At 42.0% G+C, this 23,287-nt stretch overlaps 1 protein-coding gene across 2 annotated transcripts in view; it reads left to right on the forward strand.

Moving 5' to 3' along the window:
* Positions 1 to 23,287, forward strand: part of LUZP1 (leucine zipper protein 1) — a 117,601-nt gene that overhangs the window by 69,770 nt on the left and 24,544 nt on the right. For both annotated transcript variants that reach the window (XM_040424507.1, XM_040424508.1), the window contains exons 3-4: positions 18,425 to 20,134; positions 20,171 to 21,538. In XM_040424507.1, coding sequence (XP_040280441.1) covers positions 18,566 to 20,134; positions 20,171 to 21,538 — 2,937 coding nt within the window. In that variant the 5' untranslated portion in view covers positions 18,425 to 18,565. The remainder of the gene's footprint in view (positions 1 to 18,424; positions 20,135 to 20,170; positions 21,539 to 23,287) is intronic.

Below are 23,287 nucleotides of genomic sequence, written 5' to 3' on the forward strand. Positions count from 1 at the left end.
CCTCCGCCGATCACTTGAGCACTGCAGCCTCTTAGTCCAGTGACATCACTGTACATGTGGCCTAGTTCCAGCTCAGCCCCATTCAAGTCAATGGGCTGAGCTGCAATACCAAGCACAGCCACTATAAGACGTACAGCGCTGAAGCCTGCAACACACTCACCAGAGCTCCAGTGAGCACAGCAGCTTCCTGAAACAGCAGATCGGCAGGGATGCTGTGACTTGGACCCCTGCTGACGTGATAATGCTGATCCATCCTAAGGATTGGTCATCATTTCCTGGATAACCCCGTTAAGGTCTCATATGTATTATATAACCAGGTACTACATATTATTTTTCTTTCTTTTCTTAAATTTTTTTTTGCAGAATGCAATTTGATCTAATCAGGGGCGGACTGGGAACTTAGTGGCACTACAAAATAAACCTAACACTGGCCATATGTTGTATGCAAGTCCTAATGGACAAAAGATTGAGCAACACAAGTAGGCAGGGCTAATAGAAGTAGGAGAGGCCTACAATACCATAGTGCAACACAAAATACTGCCTCACTGGCGACACTATTCCACTGCATCAACGTCCCGAGGACATGGGGTGCCCAAACCTTGTCTTGCCTGGTGAGACAACTACCCGTTCCACATCCCGGTGGAGAATAAATAGAGAGGTGGCTTTTCTACGTGCACTTCTATGGGCTCTTTCACACTTGCATTGTCCGGATCCGTCGTGCACTCCATTTGCCGGAGGTGCCCGCCGGATCCGTAACAACGCAAGTGAACTGAAAGCATTTGAAGAGGGATCCGTCTTCAAAATGCGTTCAGTGTTACTATGGCACCCAGGACGCTATTAAAGTCCTGGCTGCCATAGTAGTAGTGGGGAGCGGGGGAGCAGTATACTTACCGTCCGCGCGGCTCCCGGGGCGCTCCAGAATGACGTCAGGGCGCCCCATGCGCATGGATGACGTGATCCATGCGACATGTACTCCATGAGCGTGGGGCGCCCTGGCGTCAATCTGAAGCGACCCCGGGAGCCGCACGGACGGTAAGTATACTGCTCCCCCGCTCCCCACTACACTTTACCATGGCAAACAGGACTTTAGCGTCCTGGCAGCCATGGTAACCATTCAGAAAAAGCTAAACGTCGGATCCGGTAATGCGCCGAAACGACGTTTAGCTTAAGGCCGGATCCGGATTAATGCCTTTCAATGGGCATTAATTCCGGCAAGTGTTCAGGATTTTTGGCCGGAGCAAAAAGCGCAGCATGCTGCAGTATTTTCTCCGGCCAAAAAACGTTCCGGTCCGGAACTGAAGACATCCTGATGCATCCTGAACGGATTTCTCTCCATTCAGAATGCATTGGGATAATCCTGATCAGGATTCTTCCGGCATAGAGCCCCGACGACGGAACTCTATGCCGAAACCCAACAACGCAAGTGTGAAAGAGCCCTATGGGAGTAAGCCTGGTCACCTTTTTCTGTAGCTCCCATCAAAGTAATGGAGAAAGCTGAGGCTGTGTGACAACATAATTCAAAATGACATACATGCATGTTATGTGTGTGCAGGATATGGAACCGGACACATGAACTGAGCCCCCTTTATAGTGAGTGCAGGCTATATAATACAGCTGACACATGTCGACAGTGAGTGGGATTGGAGATAAATCTGATCCCAGTCATTTAACCCCTTAGGTGATGCAGTTAGTAGCGACTGCAGCACCTGAGCGGTTAGACAGGGTGTGGGCTCCCAGACCTACCATAGTAGACGATCTATTAAGCCCTGGGAACGACCTGTTTAAAACGTAGCCTTTAATCTAATTTAGACATAAAATAACAAACTCCCACAGACATACATAGAAAAGAACAAAGAGAAGATATATCCTTGATGACATGGAAGATGATACTTGTAATCGTCCAAAAATACGGGTCAGAGATGGACGGAATGGACAGAGATGGAGTCTAATCTGTCCCTATTCCTGGCCCTGGGCTAGGTAGCCCTGCCTAAGAACGGAATAGCTGCCCTGATAAGGACGATCCCGTGTTCTGGAACCTCCTTGTGAAACCTGAATAGACCCTGTAATCCTGATGGATCCCTACTGTGGGGTCTGCTCTAGGTACACAAAACAAAAAAACAAGTATAGATAAACAGTATAGAGAGCAACAGGTCAACCACACTCATAGATGCTCAGTGGTGTGGGTGAAAAGTTGCCAACAATTAATATGTCATAAAGGATGCACAGGCAGCCACAGATATGGCTATCTATGAATGTGCATCATCAAATGGACGATCTCACTGTGTAGACCCCACACACCAGAATCAATGTGCGTTTCACCCTGATTGATTGTCTGGTTCCTCACGGACATACACTCACCTAAAGAATTATTAGGAACACCTGTTCTATATCTCATTAATGCAATTATCTAGTCAACCAATCACATGGCAGTTGCTTCAATGCATTTAGGGGGGTGGTCCTGGTCAAGACAATCTCCTGAACTCCAAACTGAATCTCAGAATGGGAAAGAAAGGTGATTTAAGCAATTTTGAGCGTGGCATGGTTGTTGGTGCCAGACGGGCCGGTCTGAGTATTTCACAATCTGCTCAGTTACTGGGATTTTCACGCACAACCATTTCTATGGTTTACAAAGAATGGTGTGAAAAGGGAAAAACATCCGGTATGCGGCAGTCCTGTGGGCAAAAATGGCTTGTGGATGCTAGAGGTCAGAGGAGAATGGGCCGACTGATTCAAGCTGATAGAAGAGCAACGTTGACTGAAATAACCACTCGTTACAACCGAGGTATGCAGCAAAGCATTTGTGAAGCCACAACACGCACAACCTTGAGGCGGATGGGCTACAACAGCAGAAGACCCCACCGGGTACCACTCATCTCCACTACAAATAGGAAAAAGAGGCTACAATTTGCACGAGCTCACCAAAATTGGACTGTTGAAGACTGGAAAAATGTTGCCTGGTCTGATGAGTCTCGATTTCTGTTGAGACATTCAAATGGTAGAGTCCGAATTTGGCGTAAACAGAATGAGAACATGTATCCATCATGCCTTGTTACCACTGTGCAGGCTGGTGGTGGTGGTGTAATGGTGTGGGGGATGTTTTCTGGGCACACTTTAGGCCCCTTGGTGCCAATTGGGCATCGTTTAAATGCCACAGGCTACCTGAGAATTGTTTCTGACCATGTCCATCCCTTCATGACCACCATGTACCCATCCTCTGATGGCTACTTCCAGCAGGATAATGCACCATGTCGCAAAGCTCGAATCATTTCAAATTGGTTTCTTGAACATGACAATGAGTTCACTGTACTAAAATGGCCCCCACAGTCACCAGATCTCAACCCAATAGAGCATCTTTGGGATGTGGTGGAACGGGAGCTTCGTGCCCTGGATGTGCATCCCTCAAATCTCCATCAACTGCAAGATGCTATCCTATCAATATGGGCCAACATTTCTAAAGAATGCTATCAGCACCTTGTTGAATCAATGCCACGTAGAATTAAGGCAGTTCTGAAGGCAAAAGGGGGTCCAACACCGTATTAGTATGGTGTTCCTAATAATTCTTTAGGTGAGTGTATATCAAAGTACAATGCTATTATTTGGCATCAATGAGAGGTAACCAAACCGTTGGTAGGGTCCTCAATTATGATGACACCATTCGACCAGATCATTCACTGGTCGCATTACGTTCAATCACCCAATAGCTTTAAGTAATCAAACACAGAGACCTCACACACAGGACCAGTGAGGCACCACTATCTTGTATATGCGGGCTATGGCTTGAGTGACAGTGATATAAGACAGAGATATAGGGAAAAAAGAAGAGGGGATTAGTCACAGACTCCCTGGTGTCTAGAGAGTCTGGGATATCCAGGCAGGGCGCCAAGGGGAACGGACCGTTAGGTGGTGATACGATATATCTAGGGTCCAAAATATATTTCGGGTGAATACTTATTGATTTTTATTATTGTTGTTGTTCTTTTTTGTATATATTTATTAATATATTTTTTTGTGTGTAGGATGTTAAAGGCTGCCACAGGTATAATGTCCAGATAGAATTAATCTAAAGTGGACATGGTGCATGAAGGAAAAAACAAAACAAAAGAAAAAAGGAACCTGTATACGGCGCCAAATCCCTCAGAGGTAGTCAGCTGCTTATTTTAGAATGGTAAAACAGGGGGTAATGGAGTGCCAAAACAAGCCGTCGTCTCATTCACTATTGAAAAATCCCAGATGCTTGTGCAACCCAGCAGGGTTACTTTTAGGATTAATAGTGATGGTAAATTGAAGATGGTATATTAGAAATAGTATATTAAAAGTAGTATATTAAAAATGCCCCAGTGGGAACAGAATATATTTTTCAATCAAGGTATTCTCTCTAAAAAAGAATTTTCTAAAATGCAATATTAGGAATGGAAATTTTCAAGTAAAAAAAAAAAACTCACTTCACCCAGGAGGGGCAGGGTGGGATAAAGCACATAACACCCACTCTGCTTCCTCCTGCGCCTGGGTCGCCTAAAGGATAGTCTGGAAATAAACGGCAGTCACAGCTGGAACGTCTGGTAAATTTCCTCTTTATTAGCACAGGGTAGGGTAAAGGTAAAAGTGGGCTCAACGCGTTTCGGGGTCACCAAGGATCCCCTTCATCAGGAGCATAAGTAAATTACAATCGTTCACATGTATTTATACTTAAAAAGAGCGGCAAAAACCTGTTTGCAGGGCATCAGCAGCGGGGAGAGGAAGTGATGTCACTTCCGGTATGCGTTCCACTCTGGAACGCATACCGGAAGTGACATCACTTCCTCTCCCCGCTGCTGATGCCCTGCAAACAGGTTTTTGCCGCTCTTTTTAAGTATAAATACATGTGAACGATTGTAATTTACTTATGCTCCTGATGAAGGGGATCCTTGGTGACCCCGAAACGCGTTGAGCCCACTTTTACCTTTACCCTACCCTGTGCTAATAAAGAGGAAATTTACCAGACGTTCCAGCTGTGACTGCCGTTTATTTCCAGACTATCCTTTAGGCGACCCAGGCGCAGGAGGAAGCAGAGTGGGTGTTATGTGCTTTATCCCACCCTGCCCCTCCTGGGTGAAGTGAGTTTTTTTTTTTACTTGAAAATTTCCATTCCTAATATTGCATTTTAGAAAATTCTTTTTTAGAGAGAATACCTTGATTGAAAAATATATTCTGTTCCCACTGGGGCATTTTTAATATACTACTTTTAATATACTATTTCTAATATACCATCTTCAATTTACCATCACTATTAATCCTAAAAGTAACCCTGCTGGGTTGCACAAGCATCTGGGATTTTTCAATAGTGAATGAGACGACGGCTTGTTTTTGGCACTCCATTACCCCCTGTTTTACCATTCTAAAATAAGCAGCTGACTACCTCTGAGGGATTTGGCGCCGTATACAGGTTCCTTTTTTTCTTTTGTTTTGTTTTTTCCTTGAGTGACAGTGGACATACGACCATCTCCACAGACAGCCTGGGCCATTCTTGGCCGCTTTTGGACACGCAAGTAGTATCTTGTTACGTGTTGGCCATGATATCACACATGGCATCACACATATGTGACTGTTTGTAGGAGGTTGTCACTCTGACTATTTACGTGGGAAGTACTTATGCTCATGCACGCCTGGATATCTATGTGGACATATATCCACACTGGCGAATGACTCTTTTTTCCAGCGTATTCCATAGGCCCCCTTATGTGGTCCCTGTGTTTGATTACTTAAAGCTATTGGGTGATTGAACGTAATGCGACCAGTGAATGATCTGGTCGAATGGTGTCATCATAATTGAGGACCCTACCAACGTTTTGGTTACCTCTCATTGATGCCAAATAGCATTGTACTTTGATATATGTCCCCTGAGGAACCCGACAATCAATCAGGGTGAAACTCGTTTGGACACTGGCACCTGATTGCATACTAATACATGTAGTGCTTCTGGTGCCGTACGTGTATATACATCCTAAATTATACACTGATATGTACAAATGTGAACGGCGACTTTTGGTGTGTTGACGTCGCACATTGATTCTGGTGTGTGGGGTCTACACAGTGAGATCGTCTATTTGATGATGCACATTCATAGATGGCCATACCTGTGGCTGCCTGTGCATCCTTTATGACATGTTAATTGTTGGCAACTTTTCACCCACACCACTGAGCATCTATGAGTGTGGTTGACCTGTTGCTCTCTATACTGTTTATCTATACTTGTTTTTTTGTTTTGTGTACCTAGAGCAGACCCCACAGTAGGGATCCATCAGGATTACAGTGTCTATTCAGGTTTCACAAGGAGGTTCCAGAACACGGGATCGTCCTTATCAGGGCAGCTATTCCGTTCTTAGGCAGGGCTACCTAGCCCAGGGCCAGGAATAGGGACAGATTAGACTCCATCTCTGTCCATTCCGTCCATCTCTGACCCGTATTTTTGGACGATTACAAGTATCATCTTCCATGTCATCAAGGATATATCTTCTCTTTGTTCTTTTCTATGTATGTCTGTGGGAGTTTTTGTTATTTTATGTCTAAATTAGATTAAAGGCTACGTTTTAAACAGGTCGTTCCTTGTGATTACATTTATTGGATTATACACCACCTGTGGTTATTATTCCCTCTGACGGGATATCGTCTTAGCTGTGATTAAATATCTATTAAGCCCTGCCTGCAGCAGGGCTTTTTAGGAAACAACCAGAATCCCCATAGACTGCAATATGGATGAAGTCATGTTGAAGTCACTTAACCACCTCCGGACCGCTGTACGCACAGACTCGTCCTGGAGGTGGTTGATTCATTCCGCCTGGACGCATATACGCGTCATCTCGCGAGACGCGAGATTTCCTGTGAACGCGCGCACACAGGCACGCGCGCTCACAGGAACGGAAGGTAAGAGAGTTGATCTCCAGCCTGCCAGCGGCGATCGTTCGCTGGCAGGCTGGAGATGTGTTTTTTTAACCCCTAACAGGTATATTAGACGCTGTTTTGATAACAGCGTCTAATATACCTGCTACCTGGTCCTCTGGTGGTCCCCTTTGTTTGGATCGACCACCAGAGGACACAGGTAGGTCAGTAAAGTAGCACCACTACACTACACTACACCCCCCCCCCCCCGTCACTTATTAACCCCTTATTAGCCCCTGATCACCCCATATAGACTCCCTGATCACCCCCCTGTCATTGATTTCCCCCCTGTCATTGATTTCCCCCCTGTCATTGATTTCCCCCCTGTCATTGATTTCCCCCCTGTCATTGATCACCCCCCTGTCATTGATCACCCCCCTGTAAAGCTCCATTCAGACGTCCGCATGATTTTTACGGATCCACTGATAGATGGATCGGATCCGCAAAACGCATCCGGACGTCTGAATGAAGCCTTACAGGGGAGTGATCAATGACTGTGGTGATCACCCCATATAGACTCCCTGATCACCCCCCTGTCATTGATCAACCCCCTGTAAAGCTCCATTCAGACGTCCGCATGATTTTTACGGATCCACTGATAGATGGATCGGATCCGCAAAACGCATCCGGACGTCTGAATGAAGCCTTACAGGGGCATGATCAATGACTGTGGTGATCACCCCATATAGACTCCCTGATCACCCCCCTGTCATTGATTACACCCCTGTCATTGATCACCCCCCTGTAAAGCTCCATTCAGATGTCTGCATGATTTTTACGGATGCACTGATAGATGGATCGGATCCGCAAAACGCATCCGGACGTCTGAATGAAGCCTTACACGGGCGTGATCAATGACTGTGGTGATCACCCCATATAGACTCTCTGATCACCCCCCCTGTCATTGATCACCGCCCCTGTCATTGATCACCCCTCTGTAAGGCTCCAGACATTTTTTTGGCCCAAGTTAGCGGAATTATTTTTTTTTTTTTCTTACAAAGTCTCATATTCCACTAACTTGTGTCAAAAAATAAAATCTCACATGAACTCACCCTACCCCTCACGGAATCCAAATGCGTAAAATTTTTTAGACATTTATATTCCAGACTTCTTCTCACGCTTTAGGGCCCCTAGAATGCCAGGGCAGTATAAATACCCCACATGTGACCCCATTTCGGAAAGAAGACACCCCCAGGTATTCCGTGAGGGGCATATTGAGTCCATGAAAGATTGAAATTTTTGTCCCAAGTTAGCGGAACGGGAGACTTTGTGAGAAAAAAATTAAAAATATCAATTTCCGCTAACTTGTGCCAAAAAAAAAAAATTTCTATGAACTCGCCATGCCCCTCATTGAATACCTTGGGGTGTCTTCTTTCCAAAATGGGGTCACATGTGGGGTATTTATACTGCCCTGGCATTCTAGGGGCCCCAAAGCGTGAGAAGAAGTCTGGTATCCAAATGTCTAAAAATGCCCTCCTAAAAGGAATTTGGGCACCTTTGCGCATCTAGGCTGCAAAAAAGTGTCACACATCTGGTATCGCCGTACTCAGGAGAAGTTGAGGAATGTGTTTTGGGGTGTCATTTTACATATACCCATGCTGGGTGAGAGAAATATCTTGGTCAAATGCCAACTTTGTAAAAAAAAATGGGAAAAGTAGTCTTTTGTCAAGATATTTCTCTCACCCAGCAAGGGTATATGTAAAATGACACCCCAAAACACATTCCCCAACTTCTCTTGAATACGGCGATACCACATGTGTGACACTTTTTTGCAGCCTAGGTGGGCAAAGGGGCCCATATTCCAAAGAGCACCTTTAGGATTTCACAGGTCATTTACCTACTTACCACACATTAGGGCCCCTGGAAAATGCCAGGGCAGTATAACTACCCCACAAGTGACCCCATTTGGGAAAGAAGACACCTCAAGGTATTCCGTGAGGGGCATGGCGAGTTCCTAGAATTTTTTATTTTTTGTCACAAGTTAGTGGAAAATGCTGATTTATTTATTTATTTATTTTTTTCATACAAAGTCTCATATTCCACTAACTTGTGACAAAAAATAAAAACTTCCATGAACTCACTATGCCCATCAGCGAATACCTTGGGGTCTCTTCTTTCCAAAATGGGGTCACTTGTGGGGTAGTTATACTGCCCTGGCATTCTAGGGGCCCAAATGTGTGGTAAGGAGTTTGAAATCAAATTCTGTAAAAAATGACCTGTGAAATCCAAAAGGTGCTCTTTGGAATATGGGCCCCTTTGCCCACCTAGGCTGCAAAAAAGTGTCACACATCTGGTATCTCCGTACTCAGGAGAAGTTGGGGAATGTGTTTTGGGGTGTCTTTTTACATATACCCATGCTGGGTGAGATAAATATCTTGGTCAAATGCCAACTTTGTATAAAAAAATGGGAAAAGTTGTCTTTTGCCGAGATATTTCTCTCACCCAGCATGGGTATATCTCGGCAAAAGACAACTTTTCCCATTTTTTTTATACAAAGTTGGCATTTGACCAAGATATTTCTCTCACCCAGCATGGGTATATATAAAATGACACCCCAAAACACATTCCCCACCTTCTTCTGAGTACGGAGATACCAGATGTGTGACACTTTTTTGCAGCCTAGGTGGGCAAAGGGGCCCATATTCCAAAGAGCACCTTTCGGATTTCACAGGTCATTTTTTACAGAATTTGATTTCAAACTCCTTACCACACATTTGGGCCCCTAGAATGCCAGGGCAGTATAACCACCCCACAAGTGACCCCATTTTGGAAAGAAGAGACCCCAAGGTATTTCGTGATGGGCATAGTGAGTTCATAGAAGTTTTTATTTTTTGTCACAACATAGTGGAATATGAGACTTTGTAAGAAAAAAAAATAAAAAAATAAAATCATCATTTTCCGCTAACTTGTGACAAAAAATAAAAAGTTCTATGAACTCACTATGCCCATCAGCGAATACCTTAGGGTGTGTACCTTCCGAAATGGGGTCATTTGTGGGGTGTTTGTACTGTCTGGGCATTGTAGAACCTCAGGAAACATGACAGGTGCTCAGAAAGTCAGAGCTGCTTCAAAAAGCGGAAATTCACATTTTTGTACCATAGTTTGTAAACGCTATAACTTTTACCCAAACCATTTTTTTTTTTACCCAAACATTTTTTTTTTATCAAAGACATGTAGAACAATAAATTTAGAGCAAAATTTATATATGGATGTCGTTTTTTTTGCAAAATTTTACAACTGAAAGTGAAAAATGTCATTTTTTTGCAAAAAAATCGTTACATTTCGATTAATAACAAAAAAAGTAAAAATGTCAGCAGCAATGAAATACCACCAAATGAAAGCTCTATTAGTGAGAAGAAAAGGAGGTAAAATTCATTTGGGTGGTAAGTTGCATGACCGAGCAATAAATGGTGAAAGTAGTGTAGGTCAGAAGTGTAAAAAGTGGCCTGGTCTTTCAGGGTGTTTAAGCACTGGGGGCTGAGGTGGTTAAATCAAATAATATATAAATTAAAATTATGTAAAATAAATAAATAAAAAGAATTAAAGGGGTTTTCTGGACTACAGATACTGATAACATAACCTAGGGATAGGTCATCAGTAGTAAATTGGTGGGAATTCAACACCCCCTTGAAACTATACAATGTATGTAGCTGGAGTCAGACAGCTTTGTAAGCTGTCTAATGGCTGCCTGGGTACTGTAGCACAGCTGCCATTCAAACGCTTAAAGAGGACCTGTCATCACAAAACGCAGGGCAATCTGAAAGTACCATGTTATAGAGCTGGAGCAGACTGATAGATAGTTTTGTGGGAAAAGATTCAATTAAACCTGTAATTTTTACAGTTATATCTTTGCTTTTTCTAACAACTATTGGCCCAGGAGGGAGGGGTTATCGGTGATTGATAGCATTGTGTGTATATAATAGCTGTCAGTCACTGATGACTCCTCCCTCCTGTACCAATACGTTTTCACAGGAAGTGTGATACAAATGTATAAAATACAAGTTTTACTGAATCTTTTCCCACAAAACTATATATCAATCCGCTTGTCTTCTTCTGCTCTACTACTTGGTGCTTTCAGATTGCACTGCATTTTGTTGTACACCAACTACACAGTGTATGGAGCCTTCTGTGTTGCCACAGCAGCCTAAAACAGCTGATCGGTAGGGATGTCAGGTGTGGGATCCTCACCAATCTGATATTGATGACCTATGCTAAGGCTAGCTCATTAATGGTAAACACCAAGAAAACCTCTTTGAAAATTTAAATCACCCACTGCCAATTTTACGAATAAAAATAAGTAGTAAAGAAATAAACCTAATTGGTATTGCTGCATCTGAAAATGTCAAAACCACTGAAGTATAAAACTATTTACCCTCAACAGTGAATGCTGTAACAGCAAAGCATTGTGTGCTGTCCGCATCGGTATGTCCGTTCTGTAGCCCCGCCCCAAAAATATAACATGTCCTATTCTTGTCCGTTTTAGGCATTGTTACAATGGATCTGCAAAAAAAAAGGATGGCATACGTATGGCGGTCGTGTGTATGTAGCCTAACCCACAAAAACAAGCCCTTGCATAGCTCTGTACACAGACATTTTAAAAAGTTATGTATATCCAAATATGTAGATGAAGAAAATAAAATGTTTTCCCTTCACCTATGACGGCACCAGAGAGAGCGAGAGGAATCCGGCCCCGCACTGGACTGGAAGCCTTAACCCCTTAAGGACCGGGCCATTTTTCACCTTAAGGACCAGACTGATTTTTGCAAATCTGACATGTCCCTTTGTGGCGAGAACTTTAAAACGCTTTTACTTATCCAAGCCATTCTGAGATTGTTTTCTCGTCATATATTGTACTTCATGACAGTGTAAATTTGAATCAAAATATTTTTTTTTATTTTTTTTTTAAAAATACCAAATTTACCAAAAATTTGGAAAAATTTGCAACTTTCCAAATGTCAATTTCTCTGCTTTTAAAACAGATGGTGATACCTCATATAATAGTTTCTTTACATTTCCCATATGCCTACATTTCCCATATGATGTTTGGATCGTTTTGTGAATGCCATTTTATTTTTGGGGACGTTAGAAGGCATAAGTTTAGAAGCAAATCAATATTTTTCAGAAAATTTCCAAAACCCACTTTTTAAGTACCAGTTCAGGTCTGAAGTCACTTTGTGAGGCTTATATAATAGAAACCACCCAAAAATTACCCCATTTTAGAAACTACACACCTCAATGTATTCAAAACTGATTTTACAAACTTTGTTAACCCTTTAGGTGTTCCACAAGAATTAATGGGATTTGAATCTTTTTTTTCCCCGCTAACAAAGCAAAGGTTAACAGCCAAACAAAACTCAATACTTATTGCCCAGATTCTGTAGTTTACAGAAACACCCCATATGTGGTCCTAAACTTCTGTACGGGCACACAGCAGGGCGCAGAAGGAAAGGAACGCCATATGGTTTTTGGAGGGCAGATTTCACTGGGATAATTTTAACTTGCCATGTCACAATTGAAGACCCCCTGATGCACCCCCTAGAGTAGAAACTCCAAAAAGTGACCCCATTTTGGAAACTACAGGATAAGGTGGCAGTTTTGTTGGTACTATTTTAGGATACAGATGATTTTTTTGGTTGCTCTATATTACACTTTGTGAGGCAGGGTAACAAAAAAAAATAGCTGTTTTGGCACGGTTTTTATTTTTTGTTATTTACAACGTTCATCTGACAGGTTAGATTATGAGCTATTTTTATAGAGCAGGTTGTTACGGATGCGACAATACCAAATATGACTGCTTTTTTTGGTTGTTTGTTTCAGTTTTACATAATAAAGCATTTTTGACACCGTTTTATTTTTACGGTGTTCACCTAGGTCATGTGATACTTTTATAGAGAAGGTTGTTACGGACGTGGCGACACCTAATATGTATACTTTTATTTTTTTATTTTTTTTATTTATTTTTTTACATTTAACACAATAAAAGCATTTTTGAAACTCCAAAAAATCATGTTTTAGTGTCTCCATAGTCTGAAAGCCATATTTATTTTTTGGGAGATTGTCCTATGTAGGGGCTAATTTTTTGCGGGATGAGGTGACTGTTAGATTGGTACTATTTTTCGGGGTATACTCCTTTATGATCGCTTGGTGTTGCACTTTTAGTGATGTAAGGTGACAAAAATGGCTTTTTTTGACAGTTTTTATTTTTTATTTTTTTATGGTGTCTATCGGAAGGGGTGGATCATGTGATGTATTTATATAGCCAGTCGTTACGAACGCGAAGATACCTAATATATGTGTTTTTTTTCTTTTTTTCTAGTTTTATTATAAAAATCAGGAGAAAGGGGCTTTTTTTTTAACTTTATTTCTGTCCCACTCTGGGACTTCAACTTTTGAGGGTCTGATCTCCTCTGCAATGCATTGCAATACATCTGTATTGTAATGCATTGCCTGTTAGTGTATTACTTGTTAGTGTAGGTTGCCTAGGAGATGCAGCCTGAGGCTGGATCTCCTGCGCACCCATAAAAGGCAGGTCCCGTGCAAAAAATTGGGCAGCCTTTTCACACATCGGGTCCCACGTCACAGCAGCGCGGGGACCTGATGCGCTCCTTCACCCGCTGCAAACCACTTCTATGTCGTGGTCAGAGCTGCCGGACCCCTGCAGTGATGGGGCAGGCGCAGCTTCTGCACCCGCCCGATCAGCCCGCCGTGCATGTACGGCGGAATGCGTTCTGGCACAGCTTCCCCCGCTGTACATGCATGGCATTTTGCATTAAGGGGTTAAAGCAATTTAAAAAGTAGCACCCACTTCCTCCTTCAGTGGTTTCCTGTCGGACCTCTCGTTGAACTTTAGGTTTCCTCTGCTTTAGGGCTCATGCACACGAACGTATTTTCTTTCCGTGTCCGTTCCGTTTTGTTTGTTTTTTTTTGTTTTTTGGACCGTATGCGGAACCTTTCATTTCAATGGGTCCGCAAAAAAAAGGAAGTTACTGTGTGCATTCCATTTTCGTATGTCTGTTCCGCGAAGGAATAGAACATTCCCTATTGTCCGCATTACGGACAAGGATAGGACTGTTCTATTAAGGGCCAGCTGTTCTGTTGCGCAAAATACTGAATGCACATGGATGTCATCTGTATTTTTTGCGTATCAGTGTTTTGCGGACCGCAAAATACATACGGTCGTTTGCATTAGCCCTTACTTTTTTGTTCTATGTTCTGGGGTAAGAACGTACAAGAGGTTGTCCCTCCCTAGGTTTTAACTTCTTTACTATCTCTCTCTGGTCCTGTCATGGGTGAAGGACTGCACCCTTGTTATGCCCTCCCTCTCACTAGTAGTTTGTTATGGAAACTGTCTTTTTTGCTTTCACTTGTACGTGTTTCAAAAAAATATGTATAAATCACATTATTAAAAAATCTAATTTTGAGAATGCATTTGTAAGGCTCCTACTGGTCTACTTTGGAATCCTTTTGAAGGAAGAAGTGTGTGTTGCCTTTCTAATTGCTCTAAGGCTTCTTATTCAGCTGTGGGGGCAGATATCTCTCTCTGGCGCTGTCATGGGTTCTGGAAAAGCAAATCGCCAGTACTGTGATTAACTTTTTTCTGGTTTTCACCATGCTTTTTTTTTTTTTTTTTTTTTTAAACATTCGTTTTTATTGAAATACCATCAAGTATACATAAGCCAACGTGATTTACAGGTATCATGGTATTTTTTTCAGCTATACAGATTACATAAAAATGCAATGGAAATAAAAAAAAGGCATAGAAATGTCACGGTCATATTGTTTGACCATGACGCGGTTGCCGTGCAGACTGGTTGCCGGGGGCAACGACTAGTTTTCGGTTTGCACATGCACTTCCCCTTAGGTGATGCTTCCTGCTGTTTGGTGAGTGTGGGGTTAATTTCCTGACTATGTGTGAATCAGGGTGTGGTCTCTTGGAGCTATTTAGCCTAGGCTTGTTGCATGGAGGTTTGTTGTGCTCTAGCCTTACTTTGGGCTGGAAGCTATGCTTCTTTCTGTGGCTATTCCATCTGCCCAGTCATTGAGGGCCACCTTGTTGGACATCAAGGTCTTTTAGCAATGTCATCCCTATGTCTTCTCCATGTCTCCACCCATCCTTATGTGTCTGTTTGGTGTGGGTTTTATTTGGGATTTGGTTGTTATGTCTTGTGCGTTGTTACATGTCTGGTCTGTTAATGTTGTGTCCAGCATGTCTGCTAGACATTTCCCCTGTTCGTCTTCTGAACCTAAAGACATTAGCAGCCTTGCCTGGAGCCACCTTGCTTCGGTTTTCACATTGGGGTCCAGGTTGTTGTTGTGTGGTTATTCCGTCTTTGCTGCGGCAGGTAAGTGTTTGATGTTCCGTTGTTACATTGTGTTCTTACCTGCCGTGCAGTTGCTGCATTGTCTTTCTCCCTGTCTGCTACTGGACCGCTGGAGATGCCTTTCATCCGTGGTGATGGATGAACAGGAGGTCTCTGCCCTGTCACTATGTTGAGGGCGATGCAGGGATTCCTAGACCTTTTAGGTTCGTTGGTATGAGCAAGGGGGCCCTAAGGGGACCTTTTGAAGGCGGCTCATACAGCCAGGAGTCTAGGGCAATTTTAGGGAAGCTTTAGGAGGTGACCAGCTCCCTTTTCCCTGCCTACGGCCTAGTACCTGGTGACATTGTATGGTGGGGAGTTTCCCCCCACTCCCCACCGTGACAAGAAAACTAATAGCTATTAGTTAGCAAAGACTACCATTTATGTAAGAACTGAAGTCTCGATTCCCACTTTTTCAGTACAAGATATAGTAAATTAAAAATATCCAGGAAAAAAATGAGTCCACATATGGCTTTGTGAAGTGAAAAGTAAAAAAAAAAAAAAAACTTTTGGAAGGGAATATATATATTTTTTAAATGGCCTGGTCCCCAAATACAGTCTATAGCTACTAAGATGGTAAAATGTGTTTTATACTCTATATATTGTATGTAATTAAAAAAAAAAAAAATTATTTCATGTTTGATAACTCTGATTCGAATCTGTCTTGCATCGGACGCCTTCTGTTTTGGTTTAAACAAGGTTTTTTTTGTTAAGAAAGAAGGCTATCATATATTTATGCCTTCCTAATATATGTAAGCATCAGCTATTTTTTTTTCTCCTACTTTTTTTTTTTTCATCTCCTCAGCAGCAGTCTAACAGATGGGGTTTACTGTGTCATATAATTGCTGATTCAGGTCATGCAGTCATCTGCGTTTATTTGCTTGAGCACTAAGAATTCTGATTACTTAACAAAATGTACATTTGTAGGCAGAGTCAATAAAAATCAAATTTTGGGTAGCATATATATTTATGCCAAATGTTTTGTTTGGAAAAGACATACCGGATACCGAGGAATATTTATCAAACTAGTGCAAAGTAGAACTGATTTAGTTGCCCATAGCAACCAATCGCCTTTCATTTTTCACAGCTCCTTTGGAAAATGAAAGGTGGAGTCTGATTAGTTGCTATAGGCAAGTAAGCCAAGTTCTACTTTACACCAGTTTGATAAATCTCAACCACCGTATTTTTCACTTTATAAGACAAACATTTTTTTTAGAAAGAAAAAATCCTGCTAAAAAGTTCCTGTAGTTTTATAAATGGCAGTCAGGGAGATGACCTGATCCAGCAGGGAGCACATAGAGTGCTTTGCCCGATCAGTGAGAGAGCTTTGCATCTGCACTCATCTCTCTTCCAGCCGACACTGAGCAGGAGAATGCTGCATTCGGCACATGGGGGAAAAAGGTCCTGCGCTGTACTGAAAGGAGATTAGAACTCAAAGTACAGCTTAAAGATTAACTGTCATTATTATTATTTTTTTAATGTAATTGGATTGGTCTGACTAAGTTCCCTAGTTAATACTTTTGTATAGGTATTGAATTACCTAGTAATTGCAGCATGTCCTTTCCTCCCCAAGGCATATCAGTGGTGCGGCTAAAACAGCGTTGCCAGTTGTCCTCCGTCTCCTATCTTCTATATACAGAAGACGGAGGACATAGTAGTGGGCAGTCCTGAACGCGGCGTGTGCACACCCGTTGGATCAGGATAGTGCCGATATTTGCGATAAAAATTTATCAACTACTCAGAATGAAGAGGGTGTGTTTAAAGGGAACCTGTCACCGAGATTTTGGGTATAGAGCTGAGGACATAGGCTGCTAGATGGCCGCTAGCACATCTGCAATACCCAGCCCCATAGCTCTGTGTGCTTTTATTGTGTATAAAAACCGATTTGATACATATGCAAATTAACCTGAGATGAGTAAGAGCTTGAAAATATGACTCTTCTCTGGTCATATTTTTCAAGCTCTGACTCATCTCAGGTTAATTTGCATATGTATCAAATCGATTTTTATACACAATAAAAGCACACAGAGCTATGGGGACTGGGTATTGCGGATGTGCTAGTGGCCATCTAGCAACCCATGTCCTCAGCTCTATACCCAAAATCCTGGTGACAGGTTCCCTTTAAGTCTGGAGAAAGTCTATTGGTTGGGTTGAGGCTGCATGTTCCCGATGAGCCAAATGAATTCTGGGTAGTTGGGGAGGGGGTCATAGTTAGTGATTATGGATTATCACCACAGCAGCAACAACCTATATGAAAATTTTATTTTAAGCGAAAATATGACCGTTATCTTTTAAAGATAAGTATGTGCATAGGTGTAGCAGGCTTGTATCTGTGTTTAGCAGAGCTGTGTGTGTACCAGACAAATACTTAAAAATAATCTAGCTGAACAAGAAGCAGGCAGGACACAACAAAGCAATGACGGGAGACACATTTATTTGGATAGCTACTTTTAATGAGATGACCACATGCACCATTGCTGGTTGTTACAATGGTCAGCAGATGACCCACTTAAAGGAGCTGACCAAAACTATAAGCCCCCCCGTTGGTACACACTAAAGTCACTGACCTTGAACCCTCAACTTCAGTAAACCACATTTCCTTCAAAGGGGACCTATGAAATATTTTTTTCTTATTATCTGTTGTCTAAACCTTACGTTAGTCTTTTAGACTTGGTACACCTTATAAAGTGAAAAATACGGTACATATATGCATTTTTACTAATTTTCTTTAGGTTTCTTACAGTTCAAAACATTTTAGTCATGGCCTGCAAGAGACACTGTATTTGTATAAAATCCTTGTTGATTGTGAGTAAACTTGTACATTTTTGAACAAACAAGACTGTTGTCTCTCTTCAGGAAAACTCCTGTTCATATACTACATTATTGCACGTAAACATCATAGTCCACTCAGAACCCCCTCCCCCTACAGGAGCCATAGTGGCGCAACTGCAGAGAGCCACAGGCAGACTCTGCATAATTATTTGAAAGGGTGCAGCATAAACATATTTAACTTTTTTAAATAAATATTTTACATACCATGTTAATATTTGTAGAATATTTGGTTATATGATACCACACAACACATATTGACTTTTTATATGATTCTGAATTAAGTAAAGTAACATAGCTTTTTCTACTTTGTACTGCAGGTTAAGATGGTCACTGGATGTCCTACAGAGTGTGCTCATCAAGAAGAAAAAGGATAATTTTGGAACTAGTGGAACCTCAACTAATTTGTTGAACTTCTTAAAGACTCTTTCAAGAGTCTCAATTCTTGTTGAGGAAATAAAATGGAGCATTCAAGTCGTCATCTACGTTTTAAACTGCAAAGTCTTAGTCGACGTTTGGATGATTTGGAAGAAGCAACGAGAAATTTACAAAAAGCTGAGGATGAAGTTCTCGACCTCCAGGATAAAATTATACAGGCAGAGGGGAGTAATTCTAGCATGTTAGCAGATGTGGAAGCTTTGAGAAAAAGAGTGCTAAAGATTGAGGGAAAAGATGAAGAAGTGAAGAAAGCAGAAGATTTATGTAGACTGATAAAAGAAAAGTTGGAAAATGAGGAAAATATTACTCGAGAACTCAAACTGGAAATTGAGCAGCTCCAAAAAAGAATGGGTGAGCTTGAGAAGCTAGAGGAGGCTTTCAACAAGAGCAAAAGTGATTGTACTCAACTAAGCCTAAGTTTGAATGAAGAAAAAAATATGTCTAAGAAGTTATCTTCTGAACTGGAAGTACTTAAAACCAGAGTTAAAGAACTGGAATCTTCTGAAAGCAAATTGGACAAAGCTGAACAGTTTTTAACAAGTGAGCTGGAGAAAATTAAATCTTTGAGCCTTAGTTTTGCTAATGAAAAGAAGCTATTTTTAGAAAGAGAAAAGCAAAATGAAAAATTAATTTTGGAACTTAAAGAACAATTGGAATTGAAAGGGAAAATTACAGGGGAGCAAAGTAGAAATGAATCCAATGCCTTGGAGAGATCTCCTGATCAACATGTAGACCATAACAAATTAAGAATTAAAAACAGCCTAACTTCTAAATCATTGCAAAGAGTTGGACTTGATTACATTATGCAGTCTGAAATTCAGACAAGCAGCAACAACGAAAATGAGAAAAACAAGTACCAAGAAGACAATAAAATAAAAGAACTTAACCAAGAAATTGAGAAACTTAAAAATCAGCTCAAACACTATGAGGGACTTGAGCAAGAATTAAAACAGCTTAAAGAAAAACACTGTGAGCTACAAGAGACCTATATTAGTGAACAGAATAAAAACAAATTGGTTAATAAAGAATTACAGACTTCACAAAGGCAAATTGGTCAGTATAAAGAGATTGAAAATGGGACTCTTGAAAGTGAAGCCCTAATCCCACGAAGTAGAATTAAAGACGAAAGAACAAGAGGTAAAGTTGCATCTACTGATTCTCCCATTTCAAAATATACTTCTCAAGATTCATCACCTCAACAGATGAGGAATGAAAGGGTTCGACAATCAGATATTAAGAGGCAACTTTCAAACTCTAGTTCAAACAGTAGAAAATCAAGGTCCACTCTTATTGATACAACTGGAAATCTGAAGAAAGAGGACAAATTAGTGCCATCTAATTTTTCAACTGGTAAGGATTTTAGCATAGTGCATAATGACACAAAAAAATCTAAAGATCAGCCATCAGTTTTAAGTCGATATCCACCAGCTGTTCAAGAACAAGCCCCACAAAAGTCCTGGAAAGGTTCTGCATCAAAGCCGACAGACAGATCTATGAGGTTTTTTGGTGAGGATTATTCTGTTAAAGCTTACCCAAAAAAGGAGATTTCATTGGAAAGTGAAGTTGAAAAGGTAACTACTTGTGATACTTCAGAGAATATAGTTTACACTGAGGAAACTGTTTCAACTGAGAATAGCATGCTAACCTTAGCAGTGCACCCAGAAATGCATAACCTCAGGGCAGAACTTGATAATGCTCAAGAAAACCTTGATATGGTAGTTGAATCAAACCTGCAGATGAATGCAAGAGATGTGGAAAAAACATCCTCCAATGATAGACAGTCCAAATATGGAGGTGTTTTAGAACGTGAGGATAGTGTCATAAATGTTGTTGAACAAAACCCTAGAGCTATTTCAAATCATGAGGAAATCGATCCACAAACAAGTCAGACCTCAAGTGCACACAGATCTTACTATAGTAGGGATAAAACAAGAGCTAGAGCCTCAAAACCACAAATTCCCGAAAAACCTCATATCTTAGAAATGCCAGACCACAAAGATCCTGAGAAAAGGACTAGGCTTTTAGGACTGCACACCAAAAGACAGTCAAGTTCTCAAGAAAAAATGTTCAGTCTAGATAAATATTCCTCTTTTGAGAATCACAGTTCCTCCAGTGAAAAGGAGACTGGACGTTCTAGGAAAATGTCTTCTGATAGTCTAGAAAACACAGAAACAAATTCTCACGCTGCAGTGCCACCAAGATCATGCAGTCCACGAGAGGCATTACAGTCCACTGTGGTTATTAAGCCCATTATAATTGAAAGAGATGTGAAAGAAATTATGAGTGACTATAGAGCAAGGTCAGGCTCCGATGTGAACAGAACATCTAACAAAGTGAGTAGTATAAAAATTTACCCATCTGAAACGTCTTCTCGTAAGAACACAGATGAGATCACAAAAGAAAGACATACTTCCACAAGTAATATTAGATTGTCTGCAAATGATCAGCCACTGCTTAAAAACAGCATCAGTATCCCACTTGAAATCTCCTTAAACAAAGATGATCTGATTTTAAAGGTGGCAGATAAGGATATGGCATTGAATCACAGGGAAGTGAGTAAGAATCTGGACCAAAGCTATAAAAAAGAGAAATTCAAGGAAAAAGATGTAAGTATAGACAACTTCACCTGGAAAAGTCATGAAATTGGAGGAGCAAACCATTTTGATAGTAAGCGTGTAACGAATAAAAGCTCTTGGAGGAAAGGAGGTTTTGGTTCCACTGAGGAACTTGACAGACTTGGTAATGAAATAGATGACATGGATTCCAAGACTAGACGAAAATCATGTTTTGATGAACAAAATCCTTCAAGATCACGTGCTAGTGAGCTTTATTCAAGAAATAAAAGTTCAAGTATAAACAGTCATACTACTACCCCCGAATTTATCTCTAAAAGGAGCCAAAGTAGTTTAAGTGCAGCAGAAATTTTAACAAGAAGAAACAGTCCAAATGTATCTGTAACTACAAGACAAGCTTCTTGGACTCGTTCTAATTTTGAGGTAGGTGTTTTTTTATTATTGTGGTTGAAAGTAGTTTTCACACATTTCTAAAATAAGAGATATTAACAGGCACTCAATCACCCGGAACTGTGTTAAGAATTTATAATTTAATGCAACAATAAAATGAAACAATTAGTAGGATTAAAATTGTAAAAAAAATTATATAAAAACACTGAGGTCAATTATCACAGTAGATATAACTATCCCACTAAAAATAATTAATCAGTTGTCATATGTACCGTATTTTTCGCCCCATAAGATGCACTTTTTCCTCCCCAAAAATGGGAGGAAAATGCCCCTGCGTCTTATGGGGCGAATGCTGGCAGTTTTACATCGCTGGATGCGATGTACGGAACGGGGGCCTGGGGAGGGACTGGGAGGAGGAGCTGGGGGCCGGCAATAGCGGTGGGGCGGTGCGGTCACTGTACTATAGCCCCGCCCCACCGGTATACTAATATAAAATGTATTATTGAATTAAAAGTTATTAAACATGCCCCCCTCACTCCTAATAGTACCGTATATGCGAATTTCTTCTGTATAATGCAGGCAGGACGGGCGGGCGGCAGCGTAACTCACTGATGTCACGTGCCTTCGCCGCCTCCTTTATGAATGAAGCAGGCGGCGCAGACAAGTGACGTCACTGAGGGACGCGCCGGCCGCCCGGCCCGCCTGCCGGCATTATACAGAAGAAATTCAGATATACGGTACTATTAGGAGTGAGGGGGGCATGTTTAATAACTTTAAATTCAATAATAAATTTTATATTTGTATGCGGCGGGGGGGGGGGCACACGGAATCTGTGGATGGCACTGTTATGGGGTGGGGGTCTGTGGATGGCACATATATAACAGTGCCATCCACAGCCCCCCCCCCCCCTGTAACAGTGTCCTATCATCCACAGATCCCCCCCATAAGTGTCCGTCATGAACAGATCCCCCTCATAAGTGTCCATCATGAACAGATCCCCCCCATAAGTGTCCGTCATGAACAGATCCCCCCCCATAAGTGTCCGTCATGAACAGATCCCCCCCCATAAGTGTCCGTCATCCACAGATCCCCCCCCATAAGTGTCCGTCATCCACAGATCCCCCCCCATAAGTGTCCGTCATCCACAGATCCCCCCCCCATAAGTGTCCGTCATCCACAGATCCCCCCCCATAAGTGTCCGTCATCCACAGATCCCCCCCATAAGTGTCCGTCATCCACAGATCCCCCCCATAAGTGTCCGTCATCCACAGATCCCCCCCATAAGTGTCTGTCATCCACAGATCCCCCCCATAAGTGTCTGTCATCCACAGATCCCCCCCATAAGTGTCCGTCATCCACAGATCCCCCCCATAAGTGTCCGTCATCCACAGATCCCCCCCATAAGTGTCCGTCATCCACAGATCCCCCCCATAAGTGTCCGTCATCCACAGATCCCCCCATAAGTGTCCGTCATCCACAGATCCCCCCCATAAGTGTCCGTCATCCACAGATCCCCCCCATAAGTGTCCGTCATCCACAGATCCCCCCATAAGTGTCCGTCATCCACAGATCCCCCCATAACAGTGTCCGTCATCCACAGATCCCCCCATAAGTGTCCGTCATCCACAGATCCCCCCCATAAGTGTCCGTCATCCACAGATCCCCCCCATAAGTGTCCGTCATCCACAGATCCCCCCATAAGTGTCCGTCATCCACAGATCCCCCCCATAAGTGTCCGTCATCCACAGATCCCCCCATAACAGTGTCCGTCATCCACAGATC

This window comes from Bufo bufo, chromosome 3, assembly GCF_905171765.1.
Source record: "Bufo bufo chromosome 3, aBufBuf1.1, whole genome shotgun sequence".
In the NCBI taxonomy this organism is placed as follows: Eukaryota; Metazoa; Chordata; class Amphibia; order Anura; family Bufonidae; genus Bufo; species Bufo bufo.